General features: G+C 34.2%; 2 protein-coding genes across 5 annotated transcripts; one reads left to right on the top strand and one right to left on the bottom strand.

Moving 5' to 3' along the window:
• The first annotated feature begins 3095 nt into the window (after positions 1-3095).
• LOC100262780 (thioredoxin domain-containing protein 9 homolog) lies at positions 3096-9471 on the top strand. The gene is made up of 4 exons (XM_002271660.4): positions 3096-3202; positions 3281-3556; positions 8738-8896; positions 9007-9471. The coding sequence occupies exons 1-4, from the start codon at positions 3179-3181 to the stop codon at positions 9184-9186; spliced, it is 639 nt and encodes a 212-aa protein (XP_002271696.1). The 5' UTR covers positions 3096-3178; the 3' UTR covers positions 9187-9471.
• Positions 9472-13191: 3720 nt separating this feature from the next.
• Positions 13192-17620, bottom strand: LOC100250734 (pentatricopeptide repeat-containing protein At1g08070, chloroplastic). Of its 4 annotated transcripts, XM_019219114.2 has the most exons (5): positions 17110-17620; positions 15541-17009; positions 15094-15162; positions 14809-14980; positions 13192-13954 (listed from the first exon to the last, which is right to left on the bottom strand). In XM_019219114.2, exon 2 carries the CDS (start codon positions 17004-17006, stop codon positions 15663-15665), a length of 1344 nt encoding a protein of 447 aa, XP_019074659.1. In that variant the 5' UTR covers positions 17007-17009; positions 17110-17620; the 3' UTR covers positions 13192-13954; positions 14809-14980; positions 15094-15162; positions 15541-15662. The 4 variants fall into 4 exon arrangements, with proteins under 4 accessions (XP_019074659.1, XP_010647944.1, XP_019074658.1 ...); XM_010649642.3 differs by having other exon boundaries at positions 15541-17620; XM_019219113.2 differs by lacking the exon at positions 15094-15162 and having other exon boundaries at positions 15541-17620.
• Between the last annotated feature and the right edge of the window lie 1623 nt (positions 17621-19243).

The following is a 19243-nucleotide window of genomic DNA, read 5'->3' as shown; positions in this document are numbered from 1 at the left end:
AATGAAGCTACCAAGAGATGGACTTCAAGCAATCAAGTTCTATTGCATACTCAACATGAGTTTTACTTGGTAAATTTCAGTCCAACTTTTCATACATCATTAATATAATTTGTACCATTTTCTAAAAAATAAATCATTGCATTTGAATTTCACATGGGATTAAACAACACTAGTGCATATAAAAATATGTATATGTGTTTTACAAAATTTTTCTAGACACTCTTACAGGGGGAATATTATTTCAAGATTGATTTGGACATGCACAAATTCAATGACATCTCTAGGAAAGGTTTTGGAGAAACCTAAGTGCCCTGTTTCGATTCAATGGAAGATCCCTCTATATTTTTGAAAATTGAGATTACGAGATGGGGAAGAAGATAAGAAAGTGCTAAAAACTTTACATAAAACAAACCAAAGGGAAGATTGAGACCAACCTCAACCTTGATGCTTTACAGCTCCAACAATGTCTCTCTCACAATGGCCCACTGATGGGGCTAGTGTTTGAAGGGAAAATTGGACAAAGCAATCATGGGATGAGAAGCAAATGGGAAAGTAAACAAAAATTACATAAAAAATGGTCTTTGTGCTTATGTGGATAGATGAGGGCTACTTTGAACAATTGTTTTGGATGAAGTCTGGTTTTAATATTAAGTTTGGAGTGAAGCCCATTTTTGCCCAAAACTCAAGCTTTAATATGTTTGTTTCCAAACAAATTTTGAGGGAAAATATTGGAAAAAAAAATTTAAGAAAGAAAAAATTTTAAAAAATTAAAACTAGGTTAAAAAAATTAAAATTAAGTTAAAAAAAATTAAAATTAAGTTAAAAATTTATTTTTATATATTACTCTAAACTCATGTAACTTATTTTTTCTTTCTTGTTTAAAATGTTAATAGTTTTTAATATTTAGTATGATCGATGGTTTTTTAAATTTAATTTTAATTTTAGAAATACTATAAATGGTACAAAATTTTAATTTTTATATCATATCTAATAGTTTGATTTTGATTTTTTTAAACATATTTATTCTTAAATGGATTAAAAGAAAAAAATGGAAAAATATACATAAAGAAATTCTTGATTGCAAAGGTGAATTACATACTTTAGCTTAATGAGTAGGATGTAATTTGGTAAAATGGATAATGTAATAGATTTTATTTCTAATAGTTAATGCAACTACCCAAATTATTGCATTAAAACTTAATGACATTAACTATCTCCTATGCAAGGATGAAAATATCGGTAATCACGGATATATCGGTACTTCGATTTTACGGATATATCGGAGATATATCGGCAGATATTTTGGAAAAAAATATCGGTAAGCTTAAAATTATTAAAAACTCATGAAAATGTAAGGAAAACCTCATAATAATATAATTAGAAGTATAATAGACATTTTAAAGTTATTTTATTGAAAATTTTGATATATGTATAACATGATTTATCAACAACGGGGTCTCAAACAAACCAAGTCACCACTTGTATGGAGTGATAATCTAGCATAGTTTCCTTATAATGAATCCAGTATTACATTCTCGTATAAAACTTATGGAACTAAAGTTATATTTTGTGAGAGGAAAAAGTCATTGAAAAAGAACTTGCAAGTTCAAAATGTTCCTTTACTGAATCAAACAACAAACATACTCACAAAAGTTTATCAACTTCACATTTTCATAGATTAAGGTGGTGTTTGTTTTTTTACTTAATTCTAAATAGAACCTTAATGCTTAATAACGTTAAATATTAAGTTGTTTGTTTTTACAATATTTTTTTTTAAAAAGTATTAAAAAGTAAAGAAAAACCAATATGTTATTTTTTCTATTTAGAAAAAGTTACATATTTTGACTTTTTCTATTTAGTAAAAAGTCTATAATAAGTTATGAAAAAGTAGAAAAACAAACGATCTAAATTCTGAAAACAAATTGCTTTCAATAAAAAGCCAAAAAACAAACACCACCTAAATCAAACAAGTTGGTAGTGTGTAAATGATGTGGTAGTGCAATACCAACAAGAGAGCTTTTGACAAATACACAGGTTGTTTGAAGTTGAAAAGACATGTATTGATTTGCTTTTCTTTTCCGATAGAAAAAACTAAGGACTCCTATACAAAAAACGAAAATCATTAAATAAAATTTCCTTTTATTCCTTTTCTTCTTTAATTCTCTACAACTTTGTAAAGTTAATAAGACTAAATACACTAAATTTAATCATTTCAAAAAAATTTAGAGTATGTTTGATAGTAATTTTAAGAAGTATTTATAACATTTCTAATACTTGAAAAATAAAAATTTTCAAGTGTTAGAAAGACTAAAAACACTTCTCAGAATCATTGTCAAACACATTCTTAAATTAGTTTACTAAACAGTAAAGTAAGAATTGATAAATAAATTTTAAACTAATTACTTTCCAATATACCTAATAATATTACTTAATTATTGTTTTAAATACTTAGATTGTTTTGTTAAAACTAGTTTAAATTTTTTTGAAACAATTTAACATATTTACTCTTATTAATATGAGTAATAAAATTATTAAAGAAAAAGAAAATTTTTGAAAATATTAAAATTATTCTTATCTAAAAGCACTTTTACAATATAATTCTAAAATATAAATTTTAATGGTATAGTAACATAATTATTACCTCTTTTTTTTAGCCTCCTCCTTTAAAAAGTGCTTTCTCTAAGACTGTGTTTGGTAGTTTATACCAATTGTTTTTAGTGAAAATGTTTTTTTTTTTAAAAAGTTGTTTTAAGATGATTGTTTTTAAAAAAAAAAAAAAAAATGTTATAAGTGATTTCTTAAAATTTTTAAAATATTTCCTAAATTTTGTCAAATACTTAGATTTTTTTTTAAAAAAAAACATTTTTCAAACTAAAAGTGTTTTCTAAAATCACTGCCAAATGGGCTCTAACACCACTAATAACTTAAATTTATTTACCAAAGGTTTATTACAGCAAAGATCAAGTTCCTTGGTGCTAACTTAACCGTTTGTGGAATTTCTCATTTGAGAACTGGGGCAGTGGGCTGGGCCTAAAGGCCTCTTTGCCCAACAACCAGGCCCATATAGGGCCCAAGCCCGAGCGAGAATCAAACAAGAGCAAATCCGTCCTCCTTCCCACTCTTTCCATTTTCACTTTCATCTTCTCGTTTCCGAAGGCAGATTCTGTGCAATCCATCAATGGAGAATCCAAATGTTCAAGAGGTTGTTTCTCTCGCTAGATCTTCCAATTTCTTCTCTTTCTATATACTTAATTTTATCTCACTTGTCCCATTTTTGCAGATTCTGGAGAAGCAAGTACTGACAGTAGCCAAGGCCGTGGAGGACAAGATCGATGAAGAGATCGCAGCACTAGAACGCCTCGACCTCGACGATATTGAGGCACTGAGAGAGCGGAGGCTTCAGCAAATGAAAAAGATGGCCGAGAAGCGGAGCCGTTGGATCTCCCTCGGCCATGGAGAATACTCCGAGATCCCCTCCGAGAAGGACTTCTTCGCCGCTGTGAAGGCCAGCGAACGCGTTGTCTGTCATTTCTACCGCCCGAATTGGCCTTGCAAGGTACCGGTCTCAGAATGCATCATTTCCTCATCTATTCATCCAAATTTAAATGTGGTCTTGGCGTCCTAGATTATTGCTTTGTGTTGGCTGTAAGCCTAGTGTAGCACTGGAAAAAAAATAATATTTGAAAATTTCAGAGACATGTAGGGTTAATGTGCTTCTTACTTCATATGATGATAATTTCTTTGGTGTGAAGAAAAATTCTGTTAACTGAAATTGTGAAAAACAAAGTTTATGTTAAATGTCCCTAATTTGGTGTTATACTGTGGTTAATGTTATAATATTTTTTTTCCCTTTTAAGTCTATTTTAGTTTTTGGTTGTAGGATTTGTGGGGGTAGGGTGGAGTTTTCAGGGGCAAGTGGTGAATTGGGTATTGAAGTTATAGGGTAGAGTTGTGTAGTTATTGGGATATATTATCCCAAACAACTTGAGGAAGGAAGCCGTAGTGATGGTGGAATATGTGATATGAATTATAGAATTGTGTAAGAAAGGTAACAATTTCTTGGAAGTCTGCCTAAGGGCTATAACAAAATTTGCCTTTGAATTGTAGCAAATCCATTGTTATTTCATATGGGTAGAAACAAAAGACTAACTGCTGCAGTAATGGACTAACATATGATGACTTTGGAAGTACCAAATATTTTGATTCTTGACCATATTGAAGGACATGGAACTGACTATTAATAGGAATTGATATGTTTTGACTTCTTATTTTAGCTGTCTGGTGACAACTATATGGGAATTCCTCATTTTTCTCTAATATAATGTCCACCCGATAGAATGGCTGCTTGCTTCTGATCATGCTGATGCAGCTGCATTACTTATCCAAGCCAGGAAAAACTCTTATCTCATCAAGTTTGGAGGTGACTTTTGAATTCAATGAAAAAGATGAGAACTACAAAGCCTGCTGGTGGAGCCAAAGTGAACTTCAATCCACACTGGAATAAAGTAGCATTTTCTCATGCGTCTATTGATGAGCAGTGATGATCCCAAAAAAGTTGAAAAGCTTCTAGTGTTTGATGAATCTCTAGTAGAAATATTATAATATATGTGTGTGTGTGTGTGTGTGTGTGTGTTTGTATGCAAAAAGAATTACAACAAGGGTGCATCAAAGTACATGGGGAGTATACAAAGGGCGCCAAGAAAAAAGAACAAAAAAGAGATGCACAACTTCTTTACTCTTTCTCTTCAAATGGCCAATCCTCCACTACCTCTTCCACCTCTTCCCAACATAAGGCAGATTCTAACTTTGCAACATCAGTCTTGTTGAAGATTGGATCACCCATGCTACCCCAAATATGGAAAAGATCAATTGACACAACATACTTACTAAGGCGCAATGTAGAAGAATATGGTCAAAGGATTCTTCTTCCCTTTTACACTTGTAACATCTGTTTCTTAGAGGCACACCTTTCCTTTTTAGCTGATCCAAGGTAAATATCTTCTCCATGTTACTTCCCATGCAAAAAACTTCAGTATTGTTGGAATCACAGTTTCTGAACAACACTTGTTAGAAATGGCTTTGACCTATCAAAAAAAAAAAACTTGTTAGAAATGGCTTTGAACCCCTTGACACCAAAAAGGAGTGAGGAGCTTTGACTGAAAACTTTCCACTCTCAAAATTCAATAAGATCATTCTGTCCTTTGTACCCCATCTTACTATATGCTTTTGAATATTCCTCAAAAAGGTCTCCGTTGTATCTAACTCAACTATCTTAAAAAGCAAGGGCTCTAAAGTCCTCTCTCCCAACCTGCCCCCATGCATCAACTACCTACAAGTTTTTTGAACTGACTCCGACACATAATGCAAGGAAGGAGTCTCTTAAGGGAGAGTCACCACACCACCTATGCAACCAAAACTTTACTCCCCTCCTATCCATTACAATAAAGTGAATTCTACTTTTGAAAACCTCCTATTTGTTCCTAATTGCCTTCCACAATCCTATGCTAAAACCTTCCAACACTCTTCACCGGTTTGCTAGGGCTTGAAAAAGCTTAGTGCACCTCTCCATTAGTGGACTATTTTAACCCCATCAGCGACACATGACCTTCCCAATTTTCAAATGGGCAAATTAGATTGAGATAACCTCACCCTTCCACTCCATCCTTAACCTCCAGCTCTCTACAACTTGACCTAGGTTTGACCAAAGACATCCATGGTGGTATTTCCACCAAAGTTGAATGGTGAAACAAGATGTCCCCACCACCACTTGTAGAGTTCTTGGTACTTTCCTCCCATTAGATCTAACAAGAGTCCTAGCCCATTGGAGGTTGCATTGACTCATCATATCCTCATCCACTACCATGAACAAGAATCTCTCAATTTCGTAAATAACTCCTTTGCCCACAAATGAATTGGCAGCCCACAACTCTCACTTAGACTTCTTGAGCACAAACATCTTCATTGTAACATTCAACTTCTAAAACCCACTTATCCAAATGCAATCTTTTCTTCTTGAAAATTTTTAGACCCCTTAGGAGGCCCTATCGGCTTCAACGACTATCTCAAACTAAAACAACACAAGGGAGTCTCCCATCAAAGCCAAATGGAGGTTCTCTTTCAAGTGCCAGTTGTAGTACTCAACCTATTTCTTCAAAGAATATATGTGTGGTGTTTGATATGAAAACTCACTTCATCTACATATGAGACACTACTATAGGGACTTCATTTTTTTGTGTATCTCCTCTCTTCCAATTTGAATCCACATTACATCACCCACCTCTATTTAGACTTTGCTCACCACCTCTACATATGAAATTCTTTTTTCAATGGCACTCTCGCCACTTTCCCCTACCTAAAGGTTAGCCTCTTAAGATGCCTCCTCATTCCTATGCATCAACACTACCCCTAAGATCCTTAGTTTTCTAGCCAGGACCATTCACCCCTCTAGAAGTCCCTAGCCTTCTAGGATCACTAAGGAGAACCTTTTCTCCTCACTGAAAAGACAGAGCATAGAAGGAGCCTCCTCGCGTTGTTGCTATTCTTATCCAACTTGTAATCCCTTCCCCCCTCCATTCAAACCATCTAAAGGGTTTTTGGTCCTTGCCATCAGAACATACCTCTGCAGTCTACCCCTTCTAGCAACAATGCAAGGCCTTTCTCACCAAACTTGATTCAAGATGAAAACCCTTAACCCTCTCCATTGAGATCTTAAAGGATTTTTATTCAACTTTGAACCAACATCTTCCTTCCTCCACCTCACCATTTGTTCTAAGTATTATAAAATTATAACAATGTTCTAGTCCTTTCGAGGTTTCGAAATTTTTTGCTCATAGAAAACATAATAGGTGCCTTTTATCAACTTGATTTACAATGTTATCACCAATGCCTCTTGATGTTGGAGTATAGATTGCCATTAAATGTTTTATGTTTTTTCTCCATTATGAGGTGGACCTCATTGTTTTCTTGTTGAGAAATTAACCCAGATGTTACACAGAATCCCTTTGAAGTACTTTCTAACCTCTCTCTGATCAGAAGAAAAGTCAACATTTTAAAGGCTGATGCATTGAGATCTTTTGAATGGATAGGTGAGCATAGATGGAACTACTACTGAACTTCACTTACAACAATAAAATGTCTAGGTTTCATGTTGATACAAAGTAATGTGGAATAAGTGCCAAACTGGAAGTAAATAGGTGTTACTTGGAAGTAGGGATGTTGAATATCAGGTGGGGTCCATGGGGAGGAGGAATAGGGAATGGGTCTCATGGATTCTGGGTTTCAGGAATGGAATTTTGAGGCATTTGACGTGTTTTTGGTACTATCCATGAGGCTGGTGTTGTAGGCCAGGGGGAAGATATTATTAGGTGGGCTTTGGGTAAGAACAGACTGCCCTTGGTAAACTTTTCTAATTTTAGTTTTATCAGTGGTAAGAAGGGAGATTTACCTTGGAAGGAGATCTGGTGCAAACAATCAAGGTGTTATCTTTTCCTGCTCTTCGTGATAAGAGTTTCATCATTGATCACTTTATAAGGGGTGTGGGTATCTGTTGCCATTTACTGTTGCATTGGAAAGATTTTTCAGAATTATGGGTCCATTTTCTTCTTCTGTTTGTGGGAGCGCTGCAGGTGATGCTGAAGATGGTTTTAGATCTTTTAGAGGTTGGTGTAGGAGGTTTGGAACGAGGAGAAGCAACCATGTGGAGGGCAGTCCATTTGTGCTTTTTGTGGACAATCTGGAAAGAGGAATAGAGAAAAGCAGATGTTGCTTAAGCTTGACCCATTGTTCCTTCACTCTCTGTCCTCTTGGATTGGTGGACATGGAGCATGGAGAAACCCTTGTATGCTCCACCTGTACATTCTTCCCTGTTGGAACTTTTAGCAGATTCTTTTCTTGCTTACCAAGAAACAAAGGGCAATTCTTTCTATTTTTTCATTTTTATTAGTTCATAAAATAGTATATTATTGAAAGGGTGATCCCTGGATCTATGCCTTATTTGCAATTTTGAAAAGCCAATGCTGTCCAAGGAGAAAATCAAGTTAAAATTATTTGAATGAGTAAAAGTAGGATAGAGTTATTGCTCAAATTAGTTGGTTACTGCCTCAGTCTTTCAATTGAAAGGTCTAGTGAGATGCATTTTATGCACTTGTACACCAAAACCAATTGTGGCTTCAGGAGTAAGAGGAGACCTTTTTTTTTTCTTATTTCTAGGCTAAATAATAAAATTTGTGATGTTGAAGAAATCAGAACTTTTAATAATGGTATATTCATGGTTCTGAGGAATTGGATATAGCATCGTCAAAGGCTGGTGTCCATGTACACCATGATTTGATTTTGTGTATATATGTGGTTAATGTAGAAATTTTAACCTATAAGCACCTATTGTTAGAGCACTTTCCTATGCCTATGCTTATGGATGGCATGAATTCGAATGGCTGATGTATAATTTGAATTTTTGTTGCTCCTTATTGACAAATTCTGTATAGTCAGTACAGAAAGAAGAACTTAAATTGAAACATATCTCCATTAAGGTATTCATGAGTAGACGTTTTACCTTTTGAAGGTGTCAAGAAACTTCATATTTAATTGTAGTTAAGCCAACACATGTTCCTTTAATGCTGTCCTGTAGTAAGTGTCAGGGGCAACAATTATGTTGAAAGCGCCTGTCTTGTTATTCTAAATTATCTAAAGCAGACTTGAGATTTTGGAGAAACAATCAATGGTTGTAGTTCATTTGCAGGTGGTGGACAAGCATTTGAGCATATTGGCAAAAAAGCACATAGAGACACGTTTTGTAAAAATAAATGCAGAGAAAAGTCCATTCTTGGCTGAGAAGCTCAAGATAGTTGTACTTCCAACCCTTGCCCTTATAAAGAACGCCAAAGTGGATGACTATGTGGTATGTTATATAGAAAGATGTGTTATACTAGTCTCCAGTTACATTTCTTTGCTATCGCCTTTTCTTTTTGTTGATGTTGCCCTATAATGTCCTAACTTAGTGTATTTAAGGTTGGATTTGATGAGCTTGGTGGGACAGATGAGTTCAGCACAGAGGAACTGGAGGAGAGGTTGGCTAAAGCTCAAGTTATCATTTTTGAGGGTGAATCATCACTACATGCATCCAAATCTAGTTCACAACCGAGGAGTGTCCGGCAAAGCTCAAACTCATACTCATCAGATTCAGATTAAATCTTATATCATCTGCGAGTTTAATTGAAATCCATTAAAATTTTGGGTGCTTACTACTCTCATTTATGAGTACTAATGGATGGTTGTAGTGGTAAGAACCCCTGTATTAAAGTAATTTAGCAAGTTTTTGACTTTTTAATAGGTAAATCCTTGATTTCATGTAGTTTGAAGTTTGGGAAAGTACTGTTTTGTGATTGGTTTGAGTATCTGATACGGGCTTTGTATGACTACCTTTCTTAACCACACGGTCCACACCTATAATAGGCAAATATGTTTGGGATATTACTCTATTCTTGTTAGTGTAGATGGCTCGTTCTTTTCATCTCCTACTCATCCAAGCAGGTAGGTTTTGGCCAGCAGGCGGGAAAACCAGAGTTTGTGATGATGGCATTAAAATTTAAGGCCCTATTTATTTGACCAATTCTAAGTGATGCACCCCTAATATTTGTCATGCTTTATCCCACCACTTGGAAATTCATCCGCTTTGAAGGAAAATTTTCAACCCAATGAATTCCAACGTCTGAACTTTTGGCCAAGTGAATCAACCTACATGGTGCCTTGCATGGGTAAGCTCAAGCTTCCATCACTAAGCCATTGCCCAACACCCATATAACTAAGGATGTAAAAAAGTATGGTTCAATCGGTTTTTGGAGACAAAAGTGAGTCGAATGGACATAATCGATTTATGTTTGTATCAAAATTAAATCAGCTCCTTAGTGGTAGAAAAACTGATAAAGAAGTTTATTTAAAGTCGATTTGATTCGATTTAGATGATTAGTGGAGTGCAATCAATTTAGGTTTTAAGATTAAGCTATTTTTAATGAATTTGAAGTTTAGACTGCTTTTTTAATTTTTAGCTAAAAAATATAATAAATGCATTTAAAAAATAATGCACCCTTATCTAATAATAATGAATTAATTTAATAGAGTCTACAAAATATATAATAATATATATATAAAAATTTCATCCGACATTAAACAATTGCAACTATAAATTCCAATAACGTAGCAATCTTAAATTGTCAATTTAGTTCAATTTTTATTGATAAGAAAACAAGAAATTGAAAACTAAATTCATAAAATCGATTTTCAAAATTCTTAAAATGAATCAATCTTTATAGTTTTATGGGCAAGTCGGAACCATTCATGGGCAAGTCCTTAGGACTCCATGGGGACTCAAACCTTGGGGTGTTGATCACCCGCAACAATCAATATCGAGTAAATTTAGGTATCATCAGTGACAGGATTCAAATCCAAATCATGTGTCTCTTATTAAGACTACATTTTTCAATGTTTGTCTTGACTAACTGGATTACCCTACACTTTCCGATGTTCGTCCTAACCAACTAGACTACCTTAACGAGTAAATCAATCTTTATGGTTATTGAAAGTGAAATTGTTTTAATTGGTTTTGAATAATTAGCCACATTTAGAAACACTCTTATTACATTGAATTTTGTATCTGAAAAAATGTCTACAATGAGTCCAATTAAGTAGTCAATTAAATCATAAAACATCATTTTATACCAAGATTTGATGTAATATTTTTTCTTAAAATAATTTATTTCTTGACCATCGTTTTTCACCAATATGTTACCACGTATCTCAAGAGCCCTACTTGGCACCTTGTCCAAGACTCCCAAGTCATATGGTATGTCCTAAACAAATATAATTTATAAATAAAAAATGATTAAAATGATTATGTTGAAATATTTTATATATATATATATATATATATATATATATATAATATAACGTGGGATAAATGAGACAAGACAATCTTGAACTTACCCCAAACCCATTTATCATTTTTTTCAAACCTGTCCTATTAGGAATGGGATGGCTAAGGTCTTTGGAACCATCTACCAAGAAGAATTCTACACGTACTTAAGACAAGAAAAGAAAAATATTAAGTATTGGATCTGGTTTGAACTCCTTTCAAGCCTTCTCGTGATGCTCCACCGACGAGAATATTCTCCACCGACAAGCTTTAAGCAGTTTCAACACCGAAAGCATAGTTGTCTCCAGCATGTGATTCCACAGCTTAAAAGCAGTTTGTCAACCATCAATACTCCATCGTAAGTGAGATTCGTTCGCCGAAAAGTCAAAAATGCTATAGTAAAAAGTCAGTTTTACTGATCACTATTCATTCACAGGTTCACTATTCATAGCCAAAGTCAAAAAGCATACAATACTTTGTTTACTGCTTAAAATTCCTTTTTTCAGCTATTTATTGAGGCAAGCTCCTCAACTGTAAGCAGGCTAAATTCACGACTAATTTTCCCCCTCTTCTCCATCTTAAGCTCCTCCTTCTCTCTTCTTTCTCTCTCACCATGTAAGCTTTCAAGCCAAAGTTTTCTTCAAAGCTTTCCTACCATTTTCCATTGTAAGATATTTCATTTCTCTATTTCTCCTTATTATAAGTATGTTTTTCAAGTTATGTAATATAAAGTTTGATGTTCATTTTCTTTAAATTTCTTTATTAAATATCTTTGTGTATTTTCGATTTCTCTTATTTGATTTTGAGTTTTGACATAAATCGGAAATACACAAAGATATTTAATAAAGAAATTTAAAGAAAATGAACATCAAACTTTATATTACATAATTTGAAAAACATACTTATAATAAGGAGAAACAGGGAAATGAAATATCTTACAATGAAAAAGGGTAGGAAAGCTTTGAAGAAGGCTTTGGCTTGAAGGCTTACATGGTGAGAGAGAAAAAAAAGAGAATGAGAAGCTTAAGATGGAGAAGAAGGGGAAAATTAGTCGTGAATTCAACCTGCTTACAACTGAGGAGCTTGCCTCAATAAATAGCTAAAAAAAGGAATCTTAAATAGTACAAAGCAGTAGATAGAGTATTGTATGCTTTTTTACTTTGGCTGTGAATAGTGAACCCATGAATGAATAGTGAATAGTAAAACTGACTTTTTACTGTAGCACTTTTCAACTAATGAATCTCACTTTCGGCGGAGTATTGATGGCTGACAGGTGGAATCACATGCTGGAGACAATTATGCTTTCGGTGCTGAAACTGCTTAAAGTTTGTCGGTGGAGAATATTCTTGTCGGTGGAGCATCATGAGAAGGATTGAAAAGAGTGTGCTTAGGGGAGGATATAATCCCTACGATGCTCATCAAGTAGCTTAATATCTTTAGAAATGGACTTGGTTGGTAGATGATCAATCTTCTTACTGTAGGAAATCTAGTGAAAAGGATCTGCAGCAATGAGATAACCCATGTTCTTTGGATATGCTTCAAAGTCTCTACTGATAATCCTAGTTCTCCAATATCTTATCTGATTAATAAGGGGCTCAACACAAATATCAATAAATTCCAAAACTCAAAAGGGTAATATGAGACAAGACAATCTCGAACTCGCCTCAAATTCATTTATTATTTTTTCAAACTTGTCTTATTAGGAATGGGGCAAGACAAGGCAAGATGGATATCAAAAAATATACACCCCATTGTGATCCTAAGTCCTTGTGCATACTCCTTTTTCTCATTCTTACTTTTCTTAATACAATAATGATGATTCTTGCCACTTTGAAATTTTAAAATAAAATCGGCAAAATATGGGAATTCATCCATTTTCCAAGGATCATGCATGAGCTTGATGGTTATCACTAGACTACACAATCAATTAATTTGTTTTTGTTTTGCATAAAATTTCTAAAAATTGGATAAAGTATAACTAAATCAAAACATTTGAAAAAATATATCTTGTCATGAAAAATGAGAATTTATCATATTATAGGAACTTGTAGATGATAATTTATAATGATGTAAATGTCTTTTCCAGCATGTCTTATTCGATAACCTTTTCCACATATCATACAAAGCTAATTTTGAATAGTGCATAATTATATTCACTAATAGACTTAAATCCAATAATCTCAAATGCATCTAATCATAACGAGCTTTGGGTAAGATCAGTCTTTAGGTAGATTGTATTTTTTTTCCAATCATAAGATAAGACAATGAACAATTAGAATAATTACTGAGAAGAAAATTATATCATTTCATTAATAATACGAGTGAATACTGGAATTACAACATTCAAATTATCCTATCCAAAAAATTTGTCTTAAAAATACAAGTGAATTTTCATCTTAAACATTTATTCACTATCGTATGTCAATTGGAATTGACATTAAGCATCCTGTTGTTGATGTTCATACTCAAAATAGTTGAATCCCTTATCAAAAGACTTTAATTGATTGCTTAATCATTACTTCTAAAAACACAACTACCTTTTTTGCTTGAGTTCATGCTATACTTCATGTTACAGCCTTAATCGATATTTGACCTTAGCTCGCCAAGGATATTTAATCCTTTAGACATTAACTGAAACTAATAATGTCGTTTCAAGAATCTAAATTATCAAACAAGCTTTCCCCTAGAAAGGTATTTAAAGTTACGTTGCAAGTAGAGTCAAATATAACCAAGCTGAATTTGTTCAAGCTGTGCTCACATAGAAACTGAGCTGTGCCAGGCTATAATTCAGGTTCAGCTCGCATCAGCTGATGAATGGGCACTAGACTGGTCAGAGCTTAAGCTTTCCAAACGCAGCTTGCTTTATTTAGCCTATGAAGCATGGAAAAAAAAACTGTAATCATCCAAGACAGGCTTGCTTACCTTGATATCCAGGTTTGTCTCCTCAGTGATGGGATCTGGAGAGAGAACTTGGCCTGCAGCAATAGTGATAGCAGTAGGATTTCCTGACCAGAATACTGAGAGCTTGTTCTTTGGTGAAAACACCAGCTGGGGAAAACCACAAAAGGATGCTACATAAGGCAATAACAGAATGAATGCACCATGAAGAGCAAATTTGAAGATGAGATAACAGAAAAGCATATAAAAAAATTAAGATCTGGGAATTCAGAAAGAAAGAACGTAAAAAAAAGCAATTGAACAAGAGAAAAACCAATACTTATAGTCAATCCTCTAGTAACCAATAAGCTCATGTATGTAAGCATCAATTTAAAATCTTTAGAAATAGCCAATCACAACAAGCTAAAATCAGAAGTTGGCTCAATTGCACTTCTATGTACAATATGGTATGAAGAGGCTGCAAGAAAGCCAATCCAAAGGCTAACCAGATTGTACTAGTACAATCTTCAGATCAACTGAAAAGAAAGAAGAGTTTGCGGGGGAGAGGGGTTATATGCCTCAGGGTACTGATAATACCAAAAATGATAAAACAAAATGTTCTAAGGATTTCAAAAATTAAGAAATTGGCTCAGAGTATTTATTACTAGAAGAGTTATGTGTTTGTCCATGCACATTATCCTTTCAGTTTCTCATTCAGTTACTAAGATATTTCACAAAGGAGACTTTAAAGGGTAGTCGGTTGCTCCAAAGAGTAGCAGATGAGTTGGCAATTTTTAAATTTATTTTTGTCCTTTTTCTTTGGTTAAATTTCTTTAAAGAGATGGCAATGCATTTTGAGAATTCATGTGATACACCTATAAAGAGAGTTTCCTCATTATATAACAAATAAATTAACTGTAGCCTTCTCAAGTATTATTGCAGATGTGCTGAAAATACTATGATGCCAGTATTATTCATATCTACATGTATAACAAGAAATATTACAGATTGCAAGGAATAACTACCAGAAGGAAAATGCGCCAAAAAGAAATTGTATGAAGCTGAGCTGCAAGATGTCATCAGGTTCATGATTACAAGAATCTCCAGAAGAAAATGCCGCTACGTTGCAAAGAAACCAAAGAGAAAGAAGTAAAAGACTCCTTCCTAGCTGTACTCGCATAGATTCTCAATCAACATCTGGTTTTTGTCCAAAAAATCAAGAGAAAAATAAAATCAAAATGAAGCGACCTTCCCCATACCAAAAAACACCACAAAGAAAAGGTTAATAATGCAAAAGATCCTATAATAACCTGATTGGTGACTTTGTTTTCAGTATGCAAAAGAGCATCAAGCTGAGTGTTGTGATATGATGCAAACACCTGCCGGAGCAATGTATAAAAGCATTTAAAAACATTTGAAGAACACTCATGACATATTTTGATATCCAACTAGGTATCACATTAAACTGTTGTGCAATCTTACAGTATTATGTAACACCCTTTAATCACAGTATCCAAAGATATATACAAAGAACACAACGAATATTTGACTGGAAGCTTGAAGTCAAACAGACAGACTGCTGATTTTTTGTTACTGGATCACAATAGAGCTTGCTGCAATTCTATCATGATCAACAATTCAGCCTAATGTACAAGGGGCATATACAATTTCACCAGAGTATCAAAAATCAGATGATTAAGACAAAAATCACAGGAAATATGTATAAGGGGTAGGGACAACAAAAAATATGTACCCACCTATGGCCTCAGTTTCTTAAACAAACAACTTATTTTGCCCAAGGAAGAATGAAACTGGAAACATTTTCAATTGTTAAGGTCCAAAGAATATCAGTATCTTCATGTCTCATCTTGTCAACTTCCTAAGCACTTGCTACCTTCATTTCCTTCACCAATCCATTTAATGTATGATATATGCTATCAATTTGAGGATGTGATAGGGATCCTGCAAGGAATTCATGCACAACTCTGTTGACGCTGATCCAACTACACCCTGGGTGCTTCCTCACCCCCTTTTCCCTCATTAACCACCTCAAGCCTGAGACTTCCCCCCATTGTTGATCACTAGCAAGGGCATTGGAAAACATCACATAGCCTGCAGAATTTTCCGGATCTACTTTAACAAGCTTTTGGGAAACATCTTGGGCTAACTCCAATCTAGAATGGAGCCTGCAACCCTGAAGCAAAGCCCCCCATACAAAATTGTTAGGCACAAAGGGCATGGAGGCCACAACCTCAAAGGCTTCTTCAAGAAGGCCCACTCGTGCGAGGAGATCAACATAGCAAGCATAATGTTCTAGTTCAGGAGGAACAGAAAAGTGCGGGATCATGTCTAGAAACATCTGCCGCCCTGTGTCTAACAACCCTGAGTGACTGCATGCACATAAAACACCAAGGAAGGTTCCAGAATTTGGACGCAAACTGAGCTCTTGCATTTTGGAGAAAAGCCTCAATGCCTCCTCTCCTTCACCATTTATTGCAAGACCCATGATCATAGCATTGAATGAAACAACATCCTTGGAGACCATCTGCTCGAAAACATCTTTTGCCTTCCCCAAATTCCCACATTTAGAATACATGTCTATTAATGCAGTGGCTAGAAATGTGTTTGACTCTACAATAGCCTTGCAACCTTCAGATTTCACATATCCATGAATCCATTTACCAAGATCTAAATCGCCAACTTGAGCGCAAGCAGAAAGCACACTCACCATTGTAACATGGTTGGGCCTAAGATTGAGATCCTCAATCATCACCCGGAAAAGACTCAGAGCCTCAAAGGAACAACCATTTTGGACATATGCGCTTATAATCACATTCCAAGGAAGCACACTTCTTTTGCCAATCCCAACAATTTCATCAAATCTTTCCTTACACTTTTCAACCTTTCCCCACTTCCCGTACAAATAAGCAAGAACAGTGTTGACTGAATCTCGACCAAAACTCCCCGTGTCATCATCATTGATGAATTCTGATAAAATCATTACCCACTTCTCAATTTCTACAGCCTCAAGTTTTGAACATGCAGATAAAACACTGACTATGGTATCATTTTCCGGCCTCAAATTCTCCTTAACCATCATAAAGAAAAGGCGCAAAACCTCTTCAGTCTGACCTGATTGAGCACTCCCAGCAATCAAAGAAGTCCAACAACGAACCATAGCCCTGTCAGGCATTTCATCAAACACCTTACGCCCCGATATCATATCCTTAAAGCCCATCGCATACGCAACAAGAAGACCATTACAAATAAAGGAATCAGAAACAAAACCCAATTTAACAACATGGGTATGGGCTTGTTTGACATACTTGGCATCATTTGATCGAAAGCAAGCCTTCAGAAGGAAAGAAAAAGTGAAGTCGTTAGGCGAAAGCGAGCGCTGCAATAAGGCTTTGAACACGAAGAACGCACACGAGCAAAGACTCTCTTCACCCAAAACTCTGATAATGGCATTAAAGGGGAATATATTGGGAGTTAGAAGCTGATCAAAGACTCGAAGAGCCAAACGAGATGGGTAGTGGCCGATGAGACGAGTTGCCACGAGATTGTCCTGATGTGCTAACACTCGAAAGATTTGAGCATGAATTTGAAGAAGATGCGAATGTGAAATATGGCCTTGTAGCATTACAGAGAAATTGGTGAAATTATGAGAATTTGAATTCGAAAAGAAAGAATGCATTAAGCTGACTGAGAAGTGGAAATGAAAGCCATTTTTGAATATGAAGGGTGGACAATGCGAAAATTTAGTGAGCATAGTGTCACAGCCTAGCGAAACGAACCTTCTTCGAGCTTATATAAGGGTATTCATCTTTCCAATTTCTATTGATATTTATGATATTTTTCAATATTTATGTAAAATCTAATTAGTGATATTTTTGTAATTTTTAATATTTTAAAATATATATATATGTGATAAAATTGGTGTTTGAGAATAATATACAATTTTTTTTATATATGAAAGGATAAAAAATTATGATTATTTTTTATTTAAAAATATTTATAATTTCATATTTATTTTGCATTTAAGGAATTTGAAAAACAAAGGTTATGTATGCTTAATAATTGGATTCTTCAAGAAGAGGGGCGTTGCTCTGGTTGTAAGGATCCGTTCGAAAATTCAAGTCTCAACTTAAGAGTCTTCACAGTGGGGTGGAAAGGCTACAGCCTGCCATCGCTTAGCATGCAGATCGATATATCAGTGGAGTGATTGATTGACATGCATTCCCAGGTCAGTCGACTCTCCCATGTTAGACGGCTCAAAATCAAGGTTTTGAGATGATAGTCATCCTAGAAATAAATCACATGTGCATGACTCCCAAAGCAACCCGAGTTTAATTTAAACTTTTTTCTGATCTCGAGTTATCCACACTTCCTTCCCTCACATGTGGTAGGTCAAATCTCCCTTTCACAAGTCTACTTCTTAATCACCTCTTCAACGGCAACACCTTGACATGTTTCGATAATGTATCACTCATCTCACAATCGTATTCTGATATCATTTATAATTAATTTAGGTGTTTCTTAAGTTCACATATCACACTTGAATAATTCAAATCATTTGAAGTTATTTCAATCTTAATTCACAATATTAAGTAAAAATTGAGAACTTGTCCTAAACTAGAATACTCTCAAGTGATTAGTGTCTTGCAAAACGAGTTTAATCTAAGCTTTTCTCGAAGTTGGGGTTATCCACACTTTCTTTCCTCACATATGGTAGGTCTGATCTCCCTTTCACAAGTCTGCTACTTAGTCACCTCTTCAACGTTAAAGCCTCGACATGTTTCATTGTTATGTCACTTACCTCACAACCGTATTTTGATATCATTTATAACTAATTTAGGTGTTTTTTTAGGTCACATGTCACACTTGAATAACTCAAACCACTTGAAGTTACTCCAATCTTAACTCACAATATGAAGTAAAAATTGAGAACTTGTATTGAACTAAAATGCTCTCTAGTTAGTGTTTTGACTAAATGAGACCATCCTCCTATATTTATATGCTACCTAAAATTCATTTTATTTATTTTTTCTCTTTTACCAAAAAGTTGTGACCATGATAAATGTCTTTTAAGATAGTTCTTAAAAATTAGTTTTGAGAACAACTTTTAATATTTGTTCTCTTTTAGAACCTGATATATTTATAATTTATTTTCTATATTTTTAAATTACTTTAAAAATAATTTTTATATATACTATTTTATTTTCAATCGCTCTTTGTAATCATGTAATTAATTTTTAAAATAACTCTCATAAAACAATTAAAAAAATGTTTTTTCAAAGATACTATGTTTTTTATTTTTAAAAACAGAAAACTCTTTTATGTTTTATGATTACCAAATGTTGTTTTCCATTAAAACTAGAAAAATGTTTTAAAAACAATTACCAAATATATTCTTCATAATTTTAAAATACATAAATTTTTAATATTTTTAATTATATT

The sequence above is a fragment of the Vitis vinifera genome, chromosome 3, assembly GCF_030704535.1.
Source record: "Vitis vinifera cultivar Pinot Noir 40024 chromosome 3, ASM3070453v1".
NCBI classification, from domain to species: Eukaryota; Viridiplantae; Streptophyta; class Magnoliopsida; order Vitales; family Vitaceae; genus Vitis; species Vitis vinifera.
This window is presented reverse-complemented; position numbering and strand designations above follow the sequence as displayed.